A 23,649-nucleotide genomic window follows, 5' to 3' on the forward strand; every position below is an offset into this window, starting at 1 on the left:
CCTGCTCTTTCCTCACAAGTACCAGCCTGATCGGTGCTGCCAGAAGCTTTAATCTGTTTCCACCTTTCCCTGTGTTAGCTCTGACCCACCAGCCCTGCTGATGTCCTACGCTGTCAGCACTGACAGAACTCCAGCTTCTTACCCCCCCTTTACTTCCTCATATCCTACACCTCACACTTGATCTTTAACATCAAGGATGTACATCATCTAGAACAGCACAGTCTGAAAAAAAAAATGCTAACAAGAGCCAAATAGATAACTTTAAATTAGTAGGTTTACATATTCAAGTTATTTCAAACTTAAACTTTTCCAATAACTAAATCAAGCATGAGTCTTTAATTTAAATGTAACTTAATTTAAATTAAAATTCTGTTCTTGAGTCACACTGGTCATACTTCAAGCGCTCAAGAGCCACATATGGCTAATACTATCGTATTGGTAATTCTAGAAAATAAACTAACCTTCAAAAACAACTGCCACAGGGCAAATTAAGTCAGATATCAAACTATCTGGAATCCTGAACACAAAAGGGGCATAAAAAAGCCCTAAATACTAAGGACTGTGGACTCCGTTCTTCATTCATTCCACAAGCGTTTACTGATTTACTAAATACCTTCTATAAGCATGTCACAGGCCTTGCCATCACAGAGGATACAAACAGGTTGGGAGAGTCATGTCATATTTCATTTACTAAGTACAGAATGACTTCAAAGCAACTAAAATTAGGCCTCAAATAGTGTGGAATAGGCTAATGCCAGTATTCTAGTGGTTATGCTTCAAAATTCCACCTCCAAGTTGTTAGAGAAAGCCACAGGCCCAAGGTACAGTCACTTGCCCTGTGACAGCAAACCAAGACTCAATTGCAGTGTCAACCCCTCCAGGAGTGGAATTTCAAGCTAATCAATCTGGAATTTTCTGGTCGGCACCAAAGAGGTAATCTGTCACAAGGGCCCTCTCCATCCTCCAAAGGAAGATGAGGTAATCACCTAATAAGACCCCATCTCTTCCCCCTAAAGGAAGGTGACCTTGCCTGAAACAATTCTTTGTTTTCTTTTGTTAATAACTTCTTACCCTACCCTCCTTCCTATAAAAACCTCCCATTTTGTACAGCTCCTGGGAGCTCATCTTTACTTGCTACACGGAAGGCTGCTGGATTCATGAATCACTTAATAAAGCCAATTAGACTGTCAAATGTACTCGGTTGAATTATGGTTTTTAACAGAGTCAAATATACCGCATGTAAAATGCATTTCTCCACAGCAGCAATTTTATAGCATGGTTAGGTGTTTTAATTTAGCTCCTCAAAGCTGACTGGACCCGTAACAAAACTGAAATACAATAGACTTGCAATTTTGTTTAAGTCTAAAATCAAAACCATGAGTCTTGTTTTTCTAATACCATAACACTTAAACCAATCTATCCAAACATGAACAGGCACACACAGACCTTAAGGCCTTCAGCATGGCTGACGGGGCTCAAAGTCCAACTTCATTTCAGCAAGTAAGTCAAAAAAGGTGGAAGATGCTGGAATGCTGACCTCAAAGCCAGATGCACTGTGGGCCTAGGCTAATGAGTAACCTTCAACCCCAAAGAGTTTCAGACCTTCTTATTCCAGGAGTCAAAATACTTGCCCTCTTATCAAGAGGTGAGATAGACAGAAAACCAGAGCCACTGACAAGAGATGGGGGATGTGGATTCCTAGGTGGGGATGAGTAATTAGGGGTGCCATGATGTTCACACTGACGGGAGAGACAGGACGGAGGAGGGTGAGTCCCAGGGCCAGTGGAGGCTCAGCCTTGCTTGACTGGGGAAGGAAGGGAGGAAGAGTGGGTGACACTTCTCGCAGGGCAGGGGAGGGCTAGTGCTAGGGGTACAGAGCACAGGGACAAGGAGAACTAAAAGGAGAGGCGCATTTGTTTTTTTTGTTGTTTTGTTTTTTGTTTTTTTAAAGATTTTATTTATTTATTCATGACAGACAGAGAGAGAGAGAGAGGCAGAGGGAGAAGCAGGCTCCCAAGGAGGAGGGAGCCTGATGCGGGACTCGATCCCAGGACTCTGGGATCATGATCTGAGCTGAAGGCAGATGCTTAACCATCTGAGCCACCCAGGTGCCCAGGAGAGGCGCATTTGAATCTACAGGTCATATTTAAGGGCATTTGAGAACTGAAAACTGTTGCTGCTGCTGATGCTGATGACAGAGCCTAGCAGTCGACGTTTACTGTTTTCTGCACAGGACAAACTACTTAGATTTCTTCACGTGTGTATTGGTATGTAATCCTCATTTAATGGACAAGACCATTTGTCTAGGGGACAGTACTGACCGAACACTGAGGAGAAAGTCTGATGGCCAGAAAGGAAGGGAGGGCCTTCCCAAGGAGAGGGAATGAAACGAACACTTGCTAGGGCTTTAAGTTTTGTCCAATTTGCTCCATCAGTTTTAATAAGCACTCTCCTCTTGTTCTGTGTCAGACCAAACAACAAAGACTGGGCCTGTGTTTCTAAAACCAGAAGCCAAACTTCCCCTGGAGACTCAAACAATACTTGGAGCTAATGATAAAAGCATGCTATGAGGGTCCAACGAACCTGAGTTCAAGTTCCAGTGTGAGGCTCTTAATAATTCTTAAGAGTAGTTCATAGTTGACTTTGGGCAAGTTACTTTTTAAATTTTCTAACGCTGTCTTTACCATTCTCAAAAAAGGGAGTTGAGCTAATTAAACCATCAGAATGTCCTAAGTATCCACTTCCCCACTTCTCACAAACTCAGCCTCTCCTCATCAGGAAAGCTAAAAAGAGAGTAAAATAACTTCTCTCCTAAAAAAACAGAATCCTTCATCGAACACCTACCCTAAGCTTGGAACTCAGCAGAAATCAGCCTGACCCCACCAACAGGAACCAAGATGGACGTTGACACACTCTGCTCTTTCTTGCACTCCAAATTTGAGAGGAGTCACGAAGAAAACCTGTGCATTGCTCCCTTCCCTAAAGAAAGCCCCGCCAGGCTCTGGACTCCAACCACACCAACCACTCGTGAGGATGGGCAGGGGCGTCCTGAAGTTACCCAGCCATCACTTGACAATAATGACTACCCTCTATGACACACGCAAAAGAGCCAGTTTAAAACTGAGAATTTCAAAACAGGGAAATATTGTCAGCCTGGTCTCGGTAAGGTGGACAATTCACCGAATCTCTGACTCCTCTTCACCCCCAGGAGCGTCTGAGTATCCATGACAATGGGCAAAAAATGGAGCTATGAACAATACAAACTAAGAAAACCACAACATTCCCCTGAGTATTCTTTGGCCCTGGAACACGGGACACCCGGGGAGGTTGTCTCTCCAGCTGTGGCTCACCTAGAGCCGTGCGCCCTCACCTGCCCACCTACAGCTGGGGCTTGGCTGGAAAACCCCGTCGCAGTGCCCAGGGCATACAGCTCAGAAGGGTCCCACACCTGGTTTTTGTTGCTGTCTTGAAATTCTTTTTTTTTTTTTTTTAATTTTTATTTATTGGTCAGAGAGAGACACAGTGAGAGAGGGAACACAAGCAAGGGGAGTGGGAGAGGGAGAAGCAGGCTCCCCACCAAGCAGGAGCCCAACGTGGGGCTTGATTCCAGGACCCTGGGATCATGACCTGTGCCGAAGGCAGATGCTTAATGACTGCCACAGGCGCCCCTTGAAATTCTTAATAATTAGTCATTACTAGTAATTCTTATTTTATCCTGGGCCCCACAAATTATGTAGATGGTCTGGTGGTGCCTGACTCTGAAGAGGAGTTCAATTCACAGCCGCGACTGGGGAGCTGTGGAGCAGCCATCGGACCTGGCTGAGGGCCAGCACTAACACCTTCCTCTGAATGAAACAGACTAGCTTTCATTCTTAGGAAGGATGGACCTGACACCACACAAGCCCCTCAACAAGAAAAAGAAGAAAAAAAAAAAAAAGGTGGCAACTTTTTTGGGAAATTTTTTCCATTTGAAAGATGAGGTATTGAAGCCAATGAAGCCTAACTTCCTTCCAGTTGTGTCTGGGGCCTCAGAGGGGGTAAGCCTTCAGATGCTCACTCGGGGAGGCGAGCTGTTAGTCCCAGCTGCCCAAGGAGGGCTGGGTTATGAGGCAGAGCAGCATACAGCAACCACTCCCAGATTAAAGAAAGGAAGCAAAGGAGCCATACTCACATCCAGGGATCAGTTATCCTATGTAGAAAACGCAGGACATAAATGAAGGTTAATACCCAAGGTCAACCAAGAAATTCAATGAGGACAGTACTTCTTTGTGTGCTTTTTAAGTAAAAAATGAGGATAAAAGATAAATGGCTTTTTAAAAAATTAGGAAGGTTATTAAGAAGTGATAAAATATTTCTAAATTCTTCATCTTCCTGCTCAGGACAATCCCTCACGGGAAACCAAAACTATTACTCTAACACTTAGAACTACCGTAATTGTTTTCAATTCTGTAATTTTCCCCGAAGATTTTAACGAATGGCAGGGGCATGAAGGGCAGACCACTCCTGGCCTCTGCAAATACCCCCAAACACCTCAAATCCCCAGGAGGGCAGAGCCAAGGTGCACAGTTACACACATATTTCCGGAGGGGAACTGCAAAGATCAGGCCTCCACCATCATCAGGGAAGCTACCCAGAGAGAAAAGTCCCTGGTGATGGAAATCTCAGGCCAAAAACAGTAAACTGTCAGGTAAAAAAAAAAAACAAAAACAAAACCAACCAAATTAATCTCAATGAAGCAATCCAAATCAGTTTTTCTTCTCAAGGGTTTTATAAAATAGACACCTCAGGCTGGGTCCCCTTCATTACCTGCCATATTCCAAAAGCGTGGCATGGACTCGAGATTCTTCATCGAGCAGCTCTTCTGCTCCCTGTTGGCGTTTGTATTTCCGACGGGGCTTGTAAACATCCTAAGAAGTGGATGAGACAGACGACTTACTGAGTGTGAGAACACTCTCCTTCTGAACTGCCTGCTGGGTGCATCCAGCCAGTTAGGGAAGCAAGTCTTTCCCCATCATGGTGAGTGTGCCCGCCTCCCGCAGGAGAACAGTGGGCACTCAGGGTGGCCGCCTTCAAGGAGTCTGCTCCTTTGACATTCATATAGGTAGCAAGTATTTCCACTCAAGATATTGCTTGTCAACTTTAACCTGGGGTTTCTTTTTTTTTTTTTTAAGATTTATTCACTTATTTTTAGAGAGAGTGAGAGCGAGCGAGCAAGTGTGGGGGGAAGGGCAGAGGGAAGGGGAGAGAGAGAATCCCTAAGCAGACTCCCCGCTGAGCATGGAGCCCGATGCGGGTCTCAATCCCATGACCCTGAGATCACAACCTGAGCAGAAACCAAGAGTCGGACACTCAACTGACTGAGCCACCAAGGCGCCCCCTTCGTGTTTCTTTTGTCCTATGGCATTTTAATATTTTATGTGGTCAAACTTATCAATCATTTTATATCTTACTTCTTATTACCAGGGACTGTAAAAAAAAAAAAAAAAAAAGTTCTCGTATGTTACTTGTATAGGTTATACTTAGCTTTTTAATCTATTCAGAAGCTTTTTTTCCTGAATGGAAAATTAAGAATCCCAACATCATCAATTTAATAGTCCAGCCTTCCCCAGATCTGAAATGGCATACATGTATAACATGTACCAATGTTACCCTCTTCAATTCCTCTTGCTTTATGAACCTTTATCCTGTCTCCACTGTTCTTTTTCAAATTTCCTGGCTATTGTTAAACATTCTCTCTTTCAAATGAATTCTAGCATCAACTTGTCAGGTTCATAATAAATAACTGTTGAGTTTTGATTAGAATCACACCAAATTTATAGATTATTTTGGAAAGAACTGGCATATTTGTAATATTGAATCTTGTCTTGAGAAGCAAGGTTTATCTCTCTATTCAGATTTTTTTATTCCTTAATAAAATTTTCCAGAAAAAAATATAAATTTTCTTGTCACTGCATATCCAGACCTTTCCGCCACCCAGGGCCACAAACCAGTTAAACAATCACAGGTGTACAGGTTAACCCAGAATCCTTAAAAAAAAATTCCTTAAATGGTAAAGGAGATTTCAATTCCTAGACTCTAATAGCAGAAAAGAAGAGTAGATACAAACCCTTCAGCAATAATATCTTTTTTACAAAAGTACCAGGCTGAAGTTTATTAAAAAAAAAAAAAGTGTATAAAAACACAAAATGCTCTATCAACTTTCACTGACTTTTAAAATTACTAGAGTGTGATTTAATTACAAATGTAGAAGCAAACATAGATTTATTTTGTATAGGACACATTCTGAAACATAGTATTTCTTGAACAAAGTATGTGGCATGTAGTAGGTGCTCAATTAATGTAGTTCTTTACCCCTAGATGACCTGATTTAGCATTCCGCCCCAAATGAATGTCCTTCTTGAGTGTCGAGCTGGCAGTCAAATAATATCTTAGTAAAATGTGTTCAGGGCTCTGGGTGCAAGTAGGCAAATATTTATGCAAGGAAGGTATTCCAGTTGTTCGTCCCTGGATCTTTTCTTCTCCACGACCAGAGTTCATCACAACTAACCTCTACCTGGACATCACTAGGACAAGCACTACTATCAGGTTTCTTCAGATAGTGGTGTTTTTATTCCAAGTAGAATTGTACCTCCCATGATAATTCTTGTTAACTTTGTTATTTTACTTTTTATTACGAAAAGTTTCAAACATACAGAAAAACATCCTTTTGTAACACATACTATGTAATTTTAACAATTCTGTAAAAGAAAAGGAATGGACTAGGGTCTGGGATGATGCTGGAGTGTTGTTCTTATGACTTGCCGCCAGAAATAATTCCTAGTTTGCTGCTGGTGTCTACACGAATAGGAAGCTATAAATAATGGAAAACAGAATCATGGGGAAATGCAACATATAATGAATCCACATGACGTCAGTTACTACATATGATTTAATTCTCACTGAGCTCTATTATAGCAGTACTATATAATTGAGCTTAACAGCTATCTTCCTTAGTTACCACCGATAGAGTCAATGACCCAAGACAGGAAATTGGATTCTTCTAAAAAAAGGACTGACTCCAAAACAATAGCATACTGAAACCAACAGCTACAAGGACCTTTTATTCTGGGAAACAGTGACAATGTTGGCCTTTGTGTAATTATTCCTTACACTTGAAAGCACCTCATATACACCTCACCTTTGCATTTTATAACTGTTCCCAGAGGTAGAGACAAGGCAGATGCTGTTACCCCCACTCCACTACTGAAGAAACAGAGATTAAATAATTTGTCCAGGATCTCTCAAATAGTATTAGGCCTGGCCCTAGGTCCCGTGGCTGCTAGTCCCAGGGTTTTTCCAATACCCTCACTTGCTTCTGGTGGGCATTCCCGCCACCCTCCAGCCATCTTAGGTGAGTCCTCTCATGAGACCGCCATATACCTGAGGCTGCCACATGGATCATTACAGTGGTTCGCTTAAATAACAAGGACCTAAATGTCAGGTTTTCAGGCCAACTTAAAGAACTATTGCTAAGTCACCCTTTAAAGCAACAGAGTCAGAACCACAGATGTCTAGTCTGGTCTCTGCCATTTACTAGCTCTATGACCTCGGGAATTCCCTTCAATGGGCCTGTTTCCGTCTCTGTAAAACCAGGGCTAGACTAATAGCCCTTGAACAGGCTCTTGTTCTCTGTGCTAAAGGACACATGAGCAGGGTGTGAGAGTCACAGATTTCTACCTTACAGGTCTGGCTACAGGACACCAATTAGGAGAATTCCTGAGTCACATTTCAAATGGCAGGGGAGGGAAGTGGGAGAGCACAACATCGGGGCAGCGTCTGCAGCAAAGATTAATCACAATTACGGTGGGTATCTCCTTTCTGAAATAATGAGCAGGCAGTGAGACAGCCATCACCAACTTGGCATTCTCTGGTTAAGAGCTCCAGTGGGCCAGGCCACACCCAGGTCTGCAGGGAGTGACATTCCCCTGACTTGCCTCCACTGACGTCAACACATTCTCTCAAGGCTCAACCCTCAGACATGCCTCAGTCCAGGAGCCCCACGAACTAACTCTGCTTCACCTCACGGGGCTCCACAGATGTCTCCACCATCAAGACCAATGTCCTGAAAGATCCTGTAGGAAAAAGTTATTATAATTGGGACAAATACATTTGCTTGCTTTTTTTTTTTTCCTATTCTCACGCTAATAAAACAACAAATGAAACAAAGCCCCTGGGTACTAAGTGAAGGAAATGGGAGACCAATGGATGGCAACTATTTCTGGAGAGGGGAACACATCTGCAGGGAGGAAAGTGAGCTGGGGAGGCAGTTTTCTCCAGACTTTGTTTCCTTTCTCTTCTCTTTTACATGAGCCCTGCTCTGCAGCTTCAGGACCGGCACACATCCCGCCACAGGGCTCCTTGAGTCGAACAGTATAATTTGCTGGTAAGACTAAGGTCACTGTATTAAGTAAAGGAGCCAAAGATGGCTTCTGCACGTTGGCTCTTAGGTTTATTTCCTCACAGCAGGCTGAGACCTAGTGGCTCAAAAGCACGCCAGGGCCAAAGTCAAATTTTTACACATCCAGTTGTTTCAAACATGGCCCAAAGAGGCAGATTTTTAGCCACTTACAGCCTGTCTATGTCGCATACTCTACAAAACTGCATTTGCTAACCAGATAGGATAAAGCCTGGGACTGTAAAGACCCAAAACTGCTGCTGCAGATCTCTTTCAGAGACCTCTGGCTAGAGATTCTCTGTGCTGTTGCTGCGTGACATCACCGAGGCACGTGGACAATCTCCAGGACCCCCTGGCGGGTTCCCTTGCTACCCTCGCCTTCTGGATGCAGCCCCGGTGCCTAGAACTCTGGATGGTGGCTTGCTGTGAGGGACTGACTGCCCCATCTTACAAGCAAACCTGTCAAAGCATCACCCCAATAAAGCTTATGTGTGCTGCTTGCCCCCTCGTGGTCATATCTTTTTCCTTGATGAGACCCCAAATTACCTTGATTCCCTTACTGCTTTTACCTCACCTCCTAGAGTGCGATCTGATACACAGTGAGTGTGCAACTAATATTACTGAATGAATACGTGGACAAACAAGCTTTTGGTCCTAACCCCATAACCTACTACCTGTCTGATTTGGGGCAAGTTACTTTAACCTCTGCGATTTTCCATCTCTAAGAAAGATACAAGTAGAGTTATTGTAAGGACTATTTCATAGTATCTGACACACAGTAAGAGCTAAGTTAGATAATATATACCTAAGCTAAGAGATATATATATCTAGGATAGATAAGATAGCTATACATTTTGGGGGGGGAGGGGCAGAGGAAAGGGAGAGAAGAATCTCTGAGCCAGAATCAAGAGTCAGACGCTTAACCGACTGAGCCTAAAATATACACTTTTAATATACATATGTATATATATTATTATTGATAAAATGCACTAACATTGGTTTATGTATGTAGCCACATTTATATATATATATTTTTTTCAAAGATTCTATTTATTTATTTGAGACAGAGAGAATGAGAGACAGAGAGCACGAGAGGGAGGAGGGTCGGAGGGAGAAGCAGACTCCCCGCCGAGCAGGGAGCCCGATGCGGGACTCGATCCAGGGACTCCAGGATCATGACCTGAGCCGAAGGCAGTTGCTTAACTAACTGAGCCACCCAGGCGCCCGCCACATTTATATTTTATGTGAATGAAAAGACCTTCCTCATAGCATTTCCTGTGGAAGAACACACTGGAGTAATAACTTCAAATGACATGGTCTCCTCGGGGATCCCATTAAGTTCTGCAAAACATTTCTTTCAACTAAATTAGAAGTTCTAAGAGTCCTTTTCCCCCCTCTATTCTTATACAAAATTCTAAACATTACCAAAAAATGCTCAATGAATAGTAAACAATTACTTTTTGGAGCTTTGGGTAAAATTTGACAGGTACTCTTAGTCAAGGTTAACAGGGAGTAACAGACCTCACTGCACAGAACAGATACTTGAGGGATATGAAGGCTGACAGCTCAGACAGGGAGGAAGTAAGCTGTACAACAGCATGCTAGGTGAGACAAACGAGCGACTATGTTATGACACAAAAAGGAAAAGGTGGTAAGGGGTGACCTGTCCTGGGTGGTGAGAGTTTTGATTTCTTATGTGCTTTGAAAATATACTTCCCATCAGCCTTCCACAAAGCAGCTAGCTATTCTGTAAAAAGGAGGTATGCAGAAGCCAAGAAGTAACACAATTCAAGAAGAAAGCCAAAGGACTGGGAATAATCCCCAAGAGGAAAAAAAATGAGGCCAAGACAAAGAGAGAAAACCCCAAAGTGATGAGTGCAGAAATTCAAGTTCACAGCAGCCTTTCTGCCTGGCAATCTGCCAAGAGGTACTAACAGCCTTAGGCATAACCTCTGACCCAATTCCATTTCATCCAATGTTTCCTAAGTAAATAAAGATCAAAGGAAAAACTTAGCTATAAGAATGTCCTACATAATGGAAAAAAGAAAAAAAAGATACAAAGTGAGCTAGTTAATACCACACAATGAATAATCTACAGCCCGTAAAAAGGCTATAGAGGTATTATTGGCATGGAAAGACAGCCTCAATTATATTGTTGAACAAAAAATAAAACAGAATATACAGTATAATGCCATTTTTAGGGATCTCTAATTCTCTGTATTGATATCCCTAACTTTGTATTTCCTACTTGGAATATGTATCAGTAATTATCCCTGGCTGGTGGTATCACGGTGACTTAGTCTTTGTAATTTTTCCCCATTTCTTCATTTTTTGTTACTATTACTAAAGTACTAGTACAAAATACATAGAAGCTTTTTTGAAACAAAAAATCATGCACCCAAAAATGGCTGGGCTACATAACCAAGGACAAGTACAAAAGACTGGAACAGTCCTATAAGGAGGGCTAAGGATAAGAATGAGCTATATATTTTGAAAAATATTAAAATGTTTAATATTTATTTTTTAAAAAGAGGTTATATCTAAGCAAGAATAAGTAAAAGCCTGCTGGTATTGTGTTTGTAGATGAAGAAAGACAACAGGATTGTCTCCACTTGGCAGACATTCTCTAGCTGGACAAAGGGTCTTCAAGTGGAAAAGTCACAGTAAACAACCCCGCAGGGGACTGACAAGGTGGTGGAAGAGCACCTCGCCGCTCTGGACGCCTCCGAGTCTCTGGGACCTAGATGAGTAACATCTCAGAGTCCTGAAATAAGCCAGGATCGTTGCTGTAAAACTGGTGCCAGGAGTATGTGGGAAATCAGAGTCCAGGTGAAGAGAGGAAATGGGAGGAGCACCACGCCTGTCGTGTTTGAGGAGTCTGATGTAAAACCAAAATCTGGCTGCCTCTTCCTCTTCTGCAAATACGGAGGGAATTTGTTAACCTTTGTGGCTTCAACCTTCTGATTTATAAAACAGAAATAATAATATAGAACTCGCTGAGTGTTGGAAAGGCGCTAATGAGACGATGCTTGTGAAACGCCTCACTGGGTGCCAAACACACAGAAGGCCCTCAATCAGTACGCGGCAGCTACAGACACATATTATAAAAGGCTGGGTCCAGAAATTAGGCACCTACTGTGTGACCTTATTTGAATCTGTAAGTTACCATTCACAATTTAAGTTTGGGATTCTAGATTCGTCCATAAGGAGCAGATAAGAAACACTGATGAGTCATGTGAAGGGCAGAACTGGGAAAAGGGTAGAAGGAGAGGGAAACAGCCTTCAGAACCTGAGACCTAAAAGAGCCACAGCTTCTGGTAGTTGAGAAAAGACTTCATTCCCTTCACAAAGGGACAGATTTCCCTTGGGGAGAGTGACGACGAATGAAAACCAGCACGCTGTTCCATTCCTTACAGGACTCACGAGGCTAAGCCAGGGACATGCACTGCAACCCTGGAGTCTCCAGTAAGCTTCTGGAACTCCAATTTCAAGGCAAGGAAGTGACAAAGCACTTGCAGAAGTGGTGGGCGGGAGGGAGGGAAGTGAATGGTAATGGAGCTCAGCTAAGAATCCTAAGAAGAGAGCATCTGGAAGTGAGGGTAAGAAGAAAACAAATAAAACCCAAAGGCCAGCTCTGGCCATCCATCAAAATTCTTATCATTCCTGCTACAAATGTATTGACAGTCAACTAAGGAGTAAGTTCATACATAAAAAAGGAAATCAACTGAGCAATCTGAACTATTATCAAGAGACTTGCAAATTTTCCCCATTTTCCTTTATCTTGATATTATTTTTGAATTAGCTGTAAACAGCATTTTATCTAGAGGCCCACAGCATAGTAGTTACAAGACTGGGTTTGCATCCTGATTCCATCATCACCAATGTGACCTTGGGCAACTTATATAACCTATCTGTGCTTGAGCTTCCTCACCTGTAAAAAAGGAAAGAAAATACTACTACTTCAGAAGATTGTTGTATGGACTAGGTAAGGTATACATAAATGCTTACAACAATGTCTGGGCACCAGGTATTTGTCATTATCATTACCTCCTTAAATTGTATGCAGTCACATTACCAAGCTGAAGAGGCGGATTTTCTTTAAAAACTCCATTACAAATAAGAAGAAAGAATGTGTCTCTATAGGCCTGAAATGTTTAATGGGTATGGGGATGCCAGGCCCAGTTCCACTGATAGGATGACTGACAGCTATGCTGGCCTTTTCTTCCCAGTGATAAGGCTGAAAACTATTATTTCTCGCTCTCTACCCAGGGCTCAGAGTGAGATTTACACAAGAAGATATTCAATTAAGCATTTAGAAAATTTTACTTTTGTTTACCGTTTCTGAGTAAGTAACACACAGACTTGGTATAACATTCAAATAGGACAGGCTTTACAAGGCAAAGAGAATTTCCCTTCCTCTCCTGCCCCGGGCTCCCCAATTCCCTGGATGAGAGGTAATGCCATCACTTGGTTCTCCTAGCTTTCCAGAAATGAAGCATCATTTAAAACAAGAGAAAGCAACCACATATCCAACAAACTGGTTAATATTTTTCATGACAAATGCAGTTAGGAGGAATCCTTAATAGCTTACAAAGACACTATATTGGTAAGTTAAAAAAAACCACAATTTCATTTAAAGTATGACTCCAATTCGGTATAAAAATGCACATTAAAAACATGGAAGAGGGACGCCTGGGTGGCTCAGTTAGTTACTTGTCTGCCTTTGGCTTAGGTCATGATCCCTGGTCCCTGCTCAGCGGGGAGTCTGCTTCTCCCTCTGCCTGCTGCTTCCCCTGCTTGTGCTCTCTCTTGCTCTCTGACAAATAAATAAAATCTTAAAAAAAAAAAAAAAAGGAAGAAATTATGTCCAAGCACCAAAAGAAACTGCTTCTTTGTTGTGAGATTAAGGTTGATTCTCTTCCTCTGTATCTATCAACCTTTAAAAAAAAAACAAAAAACTTTAGGGATGTCTAAACTGAACAACTATTTCATAACTAGGGGAAAAAAATTACTCTGATGTCATATCATGTCCCGTTATTATTATTATTTGATATCGCCACCGTATCTGAGAACAGTATCTGGCTTCAGAGTGTAACTATCTTGAAGGTTTTCCACTCCTTCCATTTCCAAAATGGAATTGTGAAGAAGATACAAATCACAACTCTAAAGTGACAAAGATTTTTCTTGTTTAAAATGAGCACTTCATGTCATCAAATGATTGTTACTCTTTTTAGAGTGATCACCTTGGAAGACCACACATGTATCCTTAAAGTAGGGGGAAAAATGCAAAATAACACTATGCATTATTTTTGGAAGAAAGCGAACTTACCCCCATGCACCGTGGCTTCATTGCCAGCAGCTCAGGTAGGAAGGCTGGGGCTGGGGTTGGATGTGTGGCACTGAGAAGGTTCTGCTGGGCTCTGGCCCAGAAAGGTTTGAAAAGCTCTCCTCTGCCCCTTGCACTGGGGGAGTGGGCATGCGAGTGCAGACTCCATGGTTAAGATTCACTGTGTCAGTGACCAAGGCTATCCCAGTGTGTCCCACACAAAGCTCAGGAGCTGTTCTGCCTTTCCAGAGCCATCATGGGGTGCTAACCTCAATTTACCACCTCCAGTTCAAGAGGAGCTATTCAAAGTTTACACCTGCCACTGGCACAAATGAGGAAAGGCTATGGGTTTGGAAAATTTCTCCTGGAAAACTGGAACTAAGAAAAACACAGGGCAGTGGTTGTGGCGCTTTCTACCCATAAATGCTGGCATCCAGGTATGGGCACTGAGGCAGGCGGGGCTTCCCTCACACACCCACCTGAGGTCAGCACCTGGGCAATCCCAGGAGGGATTGGGCAAGGGTTTTGGGATTTGAATCACGGGGCTATCTGGAGGCTGTGAACTTATGTCCTTCCCTTACACAGGGGCAGGGGAACTTACTGCAAGGTCGACAACTGTCTTGATGGCCTTTTCTTTCCTCTTTATGAAGTCATCATCCTGCAAGACAAAACACAGGGATTAAACAAACCCTGTGTGAAGACTGAAACTCAACCGGACTTCTCAGAAACCTATCTTACAAACTGATTTCTCATCACAGCTTTGCCTGCAGAAGCCTCAATCTTCTAACAAAGTGGAATACATTCTACATGGGTAGAAGCTAGGGCCTCTGCAGATGGCTCCAAAGCAGATCCCACAACAGTAAGAAAGACGGGGACCACAAAGTGTCCTGGCGAAGCCAAGCATTCCCAGTCAAATCCTTATGAACTCGGACACCCTGGGCAAGCCACCTATCTCTAAGCCTCAGTTTCACCATCTGTAAACGGGGACACCACCACCTACATCAGAGAGCAGCCGTGAAGATTAAGGAGGAGAAGGCATGTGTTGGGCTGGGACTGAGTGTAGTAAGCACTCAGTGGCTATCTGTTGTTATTATTGCCATGGGGGTGGTTATTATTAAACCATTACCATAGGAATGCCCTAGGCAATGACCTAGGTGGTCTCTTGAAAAGCTTTATATGACTAGTAAAAAAAATATACTCATGTTCTTATAATTTAATAAAAGTTCTGAATCAGGTACTAAAATTGGGAGAAAAGGAGAAAAGGAGAAAATTGCTTTTCACCCAGGGCCCATTTAAAGAGGCAGTTCTGATGTACCAGGATGCTGCCCAGGCAGGGGCAGAGATGTCACACAGAGGAGCCTGAGCTTACTCTGCTCCCTCCCGGGGAGTCTCTAAGTGTATACACATGCTCGCAGTTGGATGAGAAAAGAAAAGAATACTGACCTCAGGGAGACTGTAGGTTTTCTGGAACTGGGATATGGAGTAGGAGCGGATGTAGTCACCCATCTCTTCCTTTGTTTCTATAGCTCGCTTCACCAGCCACTGGGAAAGAAAGTTAGGAAACATGAGGATAGGGATGAACCACCACTGTGGTAAAGGCCAATTCAGGGATGGTACAACTCGTGAACCGAAATCACCACACTTGAACTGGCCAGGTGATGAGAAACTATCCACACCTACTGTCCTATGTGAAAAGCAGCCAGTTGGGTGTCTGAGACGCTGAGATCCAATGGGATCTAGAGCAGAGTGGCTGTGCAGGAGCCTTAAAGCCTCACGTCGGATGCTCAGGCCTCAGTTTCCCTCTGTGTAGAGGTGAGAATATTGTCTTTCACCTCACAGAGCTACTGTGGGAGCAAATGAAATCACAAGGACCAGAATGCTCTATGAATGCCTGAAGCACAACACAAATATAGTTACACAGACACCTGGTTCTAGTGGCAGATCTGAACGTTACTCTCTTGTGCTGCCTGCACCACAGGCCAGGGAAAGGGAAGAGAGCCTCAGAGAACATCTAGTACAATCCCTTGTTTCCTTGATTCCAACAACCTCCCAAGTATTCAGATTTGAGAACAGGCTTGCTGAGTACACAGCCCTAGGCTTCAAGGGAGCCAGGCACTCACAGCATTTGCTCTCCTAATCCACACAACATTATAAGGTGACTGATGCCAGCCACGCTGTACAGACCCGAAGCTCAGAGAGACTACACAATTTGTCCACTGCTCCGTAGGTAGCAAGCACAACAAGGCTGCAAGTCGCAACTCAGAGGCTCTTCCACACCGGAAGACTGGACATATGAGTTTTATTAAATGTTTTCCAGCTTTACTGGGCTGATACGCAGAACTAGCTGTTCTTCATCGCTCCCTACTTATAATTCCAGTTAATGGCAACACACACAGGCACACCCCCATAACCTGTGGAAGATCCAGGTGCTCTGAGAGTAAGAATGCAAAATACAGAAACACAGCCTCTGTTTCTCCTCCCTGGCTCTTCATGCATTCCCTTTATAACTGAAGAGCATTATGGAGGGGGATGCCATCAGTCAGAGTCACCATGCTCTGTCCAGAGAGAGCTACTACATCTCGAAAGCAGTTTGTGGACAGTAGTTGTATTTCCCCACGAGCACCGCACACCTGGCAAGGCTTAGCTACCTAGGAACGCAGACACGTGGCATACGGACGGCATGGTGCTCCTGCAGGGACGGACAGAATGCTTGCTCGCCGGGGGCAGCCAGCTCAAGTAAAGGACATGTTTAGGACATAGCTGCCCAAGATGGGGGTGGCTGAAAAATAACTCTATGAGGAATACTATTTTGTTGTTAGTATCTTCCATTTATTTCCATCAGTCCACCCCACCTCCAAACAATGACCCAGAAGTCAGGACAGAAGATCAGACAGTATTCAGGGCTTTTGTAGCCCCTCTCTCGCACCCCGACCCAGCACCGTGGCCCAGGACAACTAAGGAGGCTGACTCCTTGCTCAACTCAATTTCTCTCTACTTTCCTTTGGATGGGGAGATCCAGTTTCTGGACTTTCAAAGTTGTTTCTTTTTCAGATGTTCCTCCATGAATTAGATCTACACTGAGTTGTTACTTGGCTGGATCCTGGTGAGTGTGATGAGATGAGGAAGGTAAGGAGTCTTAGGATTCAGAGAACTGGTCGCTGTTTTGGAGTTCCTAGAGTGAAGGGCTATGGAGGGAACCTCCTGGATAGCCAAGCTCTGCTGCGGGTCCCTACCATCCGAGGAAAGTACCTACCCTCATGGGGTTCACCTGTCCGGCGTGGGAGAAAAAGATGTGATCTAGAACTTACTGGGGCCGGAAGTCAGACCCATTCTTCTCTGGGCTGGCATCCAGAGTGTTCTTACAGCTGTGCTAACCAGTGTGAACACAGGTGGTGAGCCTCCAGAGGCACATAAGGCAGCTAGCTCGACGACTGCTCTTTCACTGGTCTCCAGCAAAACAGGCAAAAACTACAAGCATGTGGTTAGTTTTTCATAATACTTTCATAGTATTCCATTGAAAGGACTGTCCTTTATTCTAAGATTGGGGGTTAAAAGGCCTTTCTTTTAGGAGATGCCAGAGAAAGATAGTTGTTACTTAAAACAACTTCTTTATTGAAGTATAATTGATATACAATGTTATATTAGTTTCAGGTGTACAACATAGTGATTTGACAGTTCTATACATTACTTGGTGCTCATCACCATAAATGCAGTCACCATCTGTCACCACACAATGTTACTACAATAGTATTGACTACATTCCCTTTGCTGTACTTCTCATGTCTGTGAGTTATTTATTTGAAAACTCTAAGTTTGTATCTCTTTACTATTCCCTTCACCTATTTTGCCCATCCCCCATCCACCTCTCCTCTGGCAACCAGCAATTTGTTCTCTGTATTTAAGATTCTGTTTGTTTTGATAGTTGTTACTTTATAAAGATATTCTTGCCTGGCAAAATACACGTGGCAACCATGGGTCAGCCTCCATATTTGCTTTAAAATTTTACACATCCATGTAATTAAGAAATCTGGTAACTACTAACCTCGGTTCTCACATCCAGACAGGAGGCCCCCCCCAGCATTCCATGTACAACACGGAACATTCAGACGTTCGAAATACCCAAACTAGCGACAGATGATCACTTCCCTTTCATCACCTTCTCCTACCTGGACCAGATTTTTTGCTCTCAAAGTTCTAGCCTAGGGCTGAGTAAGGTCTAATCACTAGAGATTCAGGCTTTGGGGGAAAAGCCAGCAACTTCACAGCATGGTGGTGGTGGAAGTTTCAGTTATAATCAACACAGGGTCCCTATTACTGTTTTCACAAAAAGGAGCAGGTACCATCCCTGCTGCATCAGAGAGAGAAAGTCCAATGAACCTAATGAATCAAATTCTGAGTTAAAGTCTTAGCTTCCAATTTACAAATTTCATAGGATTTGATTGAAAGTCTAATGCAGGGGGAAATCCCCAATAACAGTAACAAAACCAGAAATGACTATATAACACTTATAAAGCACTCACTAAAACGTGCTGGTCCTTCAGCTAAGTGCTTTCTACATATTAACGTACGTAATTCTCATCCTGCCAGGTAGGTACTATTATTGTTTCTACTTAACAGACGAAAAGTTAAGTCATTTGCCCAAGGTCATGCAGCTAAGTGGCAGAGCCAAGATCTGAACCCAGGAAGTCTCCAGAGTCCATACTCTCAACCCCTGCGCTATATAATTTTTTTTTAAATTTTTCTATTGTTATGTTAATCCCCATACATTACATTATTAGTTTTAGATACAGTGTTCCATGATTGCGCTATATAGCAGGGGCTGCATGAACAGCAGAGTGGGAACAGTACAAGGTTTAGTGACAAGGAGTTTAGACTGCAATCTTGCTTGTCTTGCACACCAGTTCTCTGCCCTTGAGCAAAGCAGTTACTCTCTGCATCTCACTTGCCTCAGACGTAAGGACTGGGATTATAATAGATGCTTCAAAGAACTCTATTAGGATCATTTGCAAAGCACTGTTCACACAGCAGGCCCTTTGCTCCTCTTCTTTTCAAAGTGCCCAGAGGAGGCTGAGACACCAGACAGCAAGGATGTAGAGCGCTGTACAGCATGAGCCACTTAATCACAAAGCCTTGGGAAACAGCCAGAGTGGAAATAACCTCCCATCAGACATCTAGTTGTCAAATAAAGACTAACTGCCGACATGGTACTAGACTTTCCACGAGGTACTGGGGAGCAAGGCAGCTATGGTGCCTGCCCCCAAGAAGCCCATGGTCTGCCAGGAGGGGCAGAAATGACCAGATATACAGGGTGACAAACTATAGCAAGGAAGATTCCTACAAAGGAAAGGAATATGGTCAGTATGAATGGATAAAGCAAAGGAGCCTGTTCTAGATTGGGGGGCTGGTCAACAGAAGCTTTCTTGAGGAGACTTGGTAGAACTGAAATCTGAAAGATGAATATGGATTAAGTAGGAAATGAGAGAAAGAGAAGAGCTTTCCAGCCTGAGGGAAAGGCCCTGTGACAGGAGGAAGCACAATGTGTATGAGAAAATCGGAAAGAAAGTCAGAGGGGCTAGAACAGAAAGAACAAAGAAGAGCGAGGAATAAAGTTAGGCTGGGACAGGACCAGAGCATGGGGGGCTACGGAGTTCTATCTTTACCAAAAGGGCAATGAAAACCAATTAATGGGAACATTCAAAGATCACAACAGGTGGCGGTGAAACCAGGGTACAAGGGATGGAATACTGTCTACCTTCTGAGAATGACATCAGGAAGCATCATCCTGTCCTGCTCCCCTAATTCCACACCACACCCATTAGACCCAGGATCTAGGCCAGATGGCCTGCTAGCCAGACCCGCTGCAGGAATCCTGACGTGCAGAGGACAAGAAACCACAAAGAGGCTCTCACCTGGACAACAGGAAATATGTGAATAAAATCCATGCCCTGGATCTGGTGGGGCTCCAGCTGGTGTGGACACTTCATCCTTGGCAGGACTGAGACAATTTTTTCTGATAGTGCTCTGTTTGGAAAAAACAACAAGCAAAGAGTGAGAACACACTAAGTGGCCCTTAAGACATCTCTCACGTCTGGGTAGCATTCCAGAAGACTCTGGGGCTTCTCAGTGCCAGACCATAACCAAGCTTCCCCTGGCTACCTACAAAATGAGAAAAATAAGCACAATTTAGATGGTATGTATGCGTGCGACTGAGGCCACAATACTGCTTTCATGCTTTATTCCAGAATTTTTTTCTCCCTATCTTTTTTATGTTAAACCACACTGTTTCTTTATGAAATTGTGGTGATGTTTGAGGTAGTAATTATTACTGAACATCTTTACATGGTAAAATAGAAAGTTTTCGGTGCCCTATGTTCTTTTACATTTTGTTTTATTGACCTACTTTTTCCAAAGATCTGGGAACCACTAGGTTACACATTAAAAAAATTGTTCTAAATATCATTCAGGCAACAAATAATTACCAGGTCCCATGCCGGGTGCCCAGAATATTAAGACAAAACATGGGGCCTTAAAAAAAAAAGAAAAAGAAAGAAAATGGAGTTCTTCACTGTCGTATAAAAGTATTTTTAAAATAAAAAATAGCCTTTCATTTTTTTAATACTTTAAAATTAATCCTAGATTTGGGGAAACCACGTCCTTGTTCTTTTTTTCCAGAGAGCAGAACTTTTTTCCTTCTCACGAGGGGCACTCTGATGTCTCTCCAACACCTTGCTTCAGTCCTAGGAAACATCGGGGAGTTGGCGGGGGGGAGGACGGGGCTCCCTGAGACCCCAGAGCATCCTTCTAGCTCAGTCAGGAGGCCAGCATCCTCCCCCTGCTCCCGCCTGGACCTGGGTGGGGCACTTATATGGCTGGAGTGATAGAGAGATCTGTGTGCAAGTCCACCCCACGGCAGACTTCAGTTTCCTTCTCTACTCAGCTGATGTTTAATCTCCAGATGTCGGGTTCCTGTTTCTTACATCTTAATTGGATCAGACTCAAGAGGAGAGAGCAGAGGTTATTTAGCGGGTCTGCCTTGAGAAACAGTCACAAGGCATGTCCTTATGGGGCCATATGGAGAAATGGGAGCCTCTGCCTCAGCTTACATGGATAGTTTAGGTTATAGTCCCACCTAAAACCCTTAAAAAAAAAAATCTTAGCCGGTTTCAGCAGCTACAGTGGCTTTCTCTGCAAGTGAGGACTATTTCCCCAGGTCTTACAAGAAACTTCAAATTCAGCAAGTCTGGGTCTACCCAAAGTGTTCCTTGCTCAAAGAAACTTTTATCTTGCTGCAGCTCCATAATCCTTCCCAAGAGACACACACCCTTAAGACCAACATCTAACAAAGGCCTGGATGACAGCAATTATTGTCCTACCTATGCTGCCCTTAGTAGGTTCCATCCCCTTGGTCTTGGTGGGAACTAAGTAAAATTTAGGGAGAAAAGCTAAACGGCTCCCCAAGGAATGGTCCCTAGAGAATACACAAGAAAACTGTTTATTCCCGGAAAGTAGCTTTACATGGTGGCACCAAGGTTAAAACTGCTAAGAGAAGTAGTCACACCTACAGCTCCGCGGATCATAATATCAACGTCAAGTCCAGTATGTTAAGAGAAAAAAATATGGACAGGGGAAAACGGACACCCCACTGCATACATTCCCAGGAGGGAAGCCTATGGGAGAACATTTTCACCCCCAACAGAGGGAGTGCATATGTGAATTATCCAAAAGGTCTGAGACATGGAAGGAAACTGTCCAATGACACTCAGCCACTACTGTAGTCTCTCCTTTCTGAGCAGCCTGTCTTTAGGACACATGCATCTTTTTTGTCATGAGATGTGTGGCTGGCCCAGTGGGGAAGCCTATGGCTGTCCAACTGTTGCTGGGGCTCAAATGGGATAGTTTGGTGGGCAAGTATTAATGAACCCAAATGGCAGGATATTTAAGGCCCTCTCTATAACACACTTTATTTTTTATTTTAATCTCCATCAGACTCTCATGCCTTGTTTAATTTCTCTGAAACTCGTGAGGGGAAGAGACTGGTGCTTAGTTGGCCTTGTTCCCTAAACTCCAAGCTTAGCAAATGAAGATGACCCTGACTTAGCATCCTTGGTCAGGGCAGGTATTAACTATTGATAGACATGGGGCCTTTCTGCTCAGTTATATTTGGGTTCAGTGGGAGGAAAGCTCCCCCTAGTGGCTACAGATCTGAGTCTGCATAGGGTTACTGGTTGCATGGGCATCTGAAGTAGCTTAAAAATAAGAGTCTCGGACCCCCAACACTATCTAGCCCAACCCTCTCTACCTTCAGACCAAGTTGTTTCTGGCCACTGATCAGAGACTGACTACCTTCCCAGGTCATAAGGGCCCTGAGGGAAGGATGCCCTGGGTCACCTCCGGGTTTATAAGCCTCTTAAACCTGCCTCCCAGAAATCACTGCCAAGACTGAGGTCTTACTTGGCAGCATATGGAAGCAGCTGGAGGCACAAACATTGCTGGACCGAGGGAGGGATGTGGGGGAGACATAGGCAGGGATAGGTGGAAAAAGTCAGAAGGACTTCTTGTAGAAGCCCACCAGCCCATTTCTCCCTGGAGCTCAGGGTAGACTCTCTGACTTTCTGAAAATCTGGGTAAGTGACAAATGCAGAGGTCCCCAGTCAGGTTTCCTAGCCTAAGATTTGAACAATGCCCACTTGTTACTACAGGTGATTGGTTGGATTCCTTCAGCTTTTAAGAGTGTTCAGTACACTGTTTCCTCCTCCACTGCAAACAGTTTGAAAGAGAGTGAATTAAACCAGGCTCTAAATTACAGCTCCATCACTGGCTCTGGGACTTTTGGCAAGTCACCTGATCCCACTGGTCCATCATAGAACATAGGAATAATGCCTGTCCTACCTATTCAAATTTACTGTGAAGATGAAATAGTAAAATGCATGCACAAGTGCTCTGCACACAGGTGCCTCCTACTTGTGTGTTACTGAACTCAATTAGAAGCCTAAAATCTCATGACCTCTGGGCATAGGACTCTGCAGTCATGGGGCTTTAGGACAGGCTGGGAGGGTAGAAGGAGGATACAGACAGAAGGCAGAAGCTCTTGAAACCCTCAAGAAAAAAGGATCAACAAGAACAGAAAGGCCTCAATTGGGCACACAAGAAAACAGCCTGAGGGCGCCTGGGTGGCTCAGTTGGTTAAGCGACTGCCTTCGGCTCAGGTCATGATCCTGGAGTCCCGGGATCAGGTCCCGCATCGGGCTCCCTGCTCGGCGGGGAGTCTGCTTCTCCCTCTCACCCTCCCCCCGTCTCATGCTCTCTTTCTCTATCTCACTCTCTCTCAAATAAATAAACACAATCTTTAAAAAAACAAAAACAAAACAAAAAAAAAACAGCCTGAAAGATAATGATGCCCTCAAGAGGCAAGTGCACTCCTCAGACAGTGCTACCTGCCCCACCCCCCATCATATCAGCTGAGACATACTGAGGCACTGCAAACGTAAGGCAGTATTAGTCTAAATTGCACCTAACCAGAACATACTACAAAACCAAACAGAAAAGATTTTTGAATAATTCAGTACATTGCTAGGAGTCTTGGTGGATCTTCAGTCCTGCAAACCGCAGTCTCCAGCTTTGCCTACAATTACAGTTCATGGCTCTGCACTTAAAAGCACATCAAGTACTTACCAGAGAACATAATACTGTATATCCTCAACCCCTTATCCAAACCCTTTGGGGCCACATGTGTTTCAGAATTCAGAACTTTTTAGATGTTTGCACATTCCTGTACCTAAGAGGCATATACTGTATATTATGTAGAGCCCAAGTGAAATCTAGAGTAAATCATATATACTATGTATTATGTAGAGCCCAAGTGAAATCTAGAGTAAATCATATACACTGT

General features: G+C 43.6%; 1 protein-coding gene across 2 annotated transcripts in view; it reads right to left on the reverse strand.

Moving 5' to 3' along the window:
- CCDC93 (coiled-coil domain containing 93) overlaps positions 1-23,649 on the reverse strand; it is an 88,823-nt gene that overhangs the window by 54,562 nt on the left and 10,612 nt on the right. Inside the window, exons 4-8 of one of the 2 annotated variants that reach the window (XM_035008168.1) lie at positions 19,670-19,781; positions 15,204-15,302; positions 14,362-14,418; positions 4,807-4,907; positions 4,172-4,189 (exon numbers count right to left, since the gene is read on the reverse strand). In XM_035008168.1, the coding sequence (XP_034864059.1) occupies positions 4,172-4,189; positions 4,807-4,907; positions 14,362-14,418; positions 15,204-15,302; positions 19,670-19,781 (387 nt within the window). The remainder of the gene's footprint in view (positions 1-4,171; positions 4,190-4,806; positions 4,908-14,361; positions 14,419-15,203; positions 15,303-19,669; positions 19,782-23,649) is intronic. The other variant, XM_035008169.1, reaches the window with a different exon arrangement.

This window comes from Mirounga leonina, unplaced genomic scaffold (assembly GCF_011800145.1).
Source record: "Mirounga leonina isolate KUSES-001 unplaced genomic scaffold, KU_Mleo_1.0 Mir_151, whole genome shotgun sequence".
Taxonomy (NCBI): Eukaryota; Metazoa; Chordata; class Mammalia; order Carnivora; family Phocidae; genus Mirounga; species Mirounga leonina.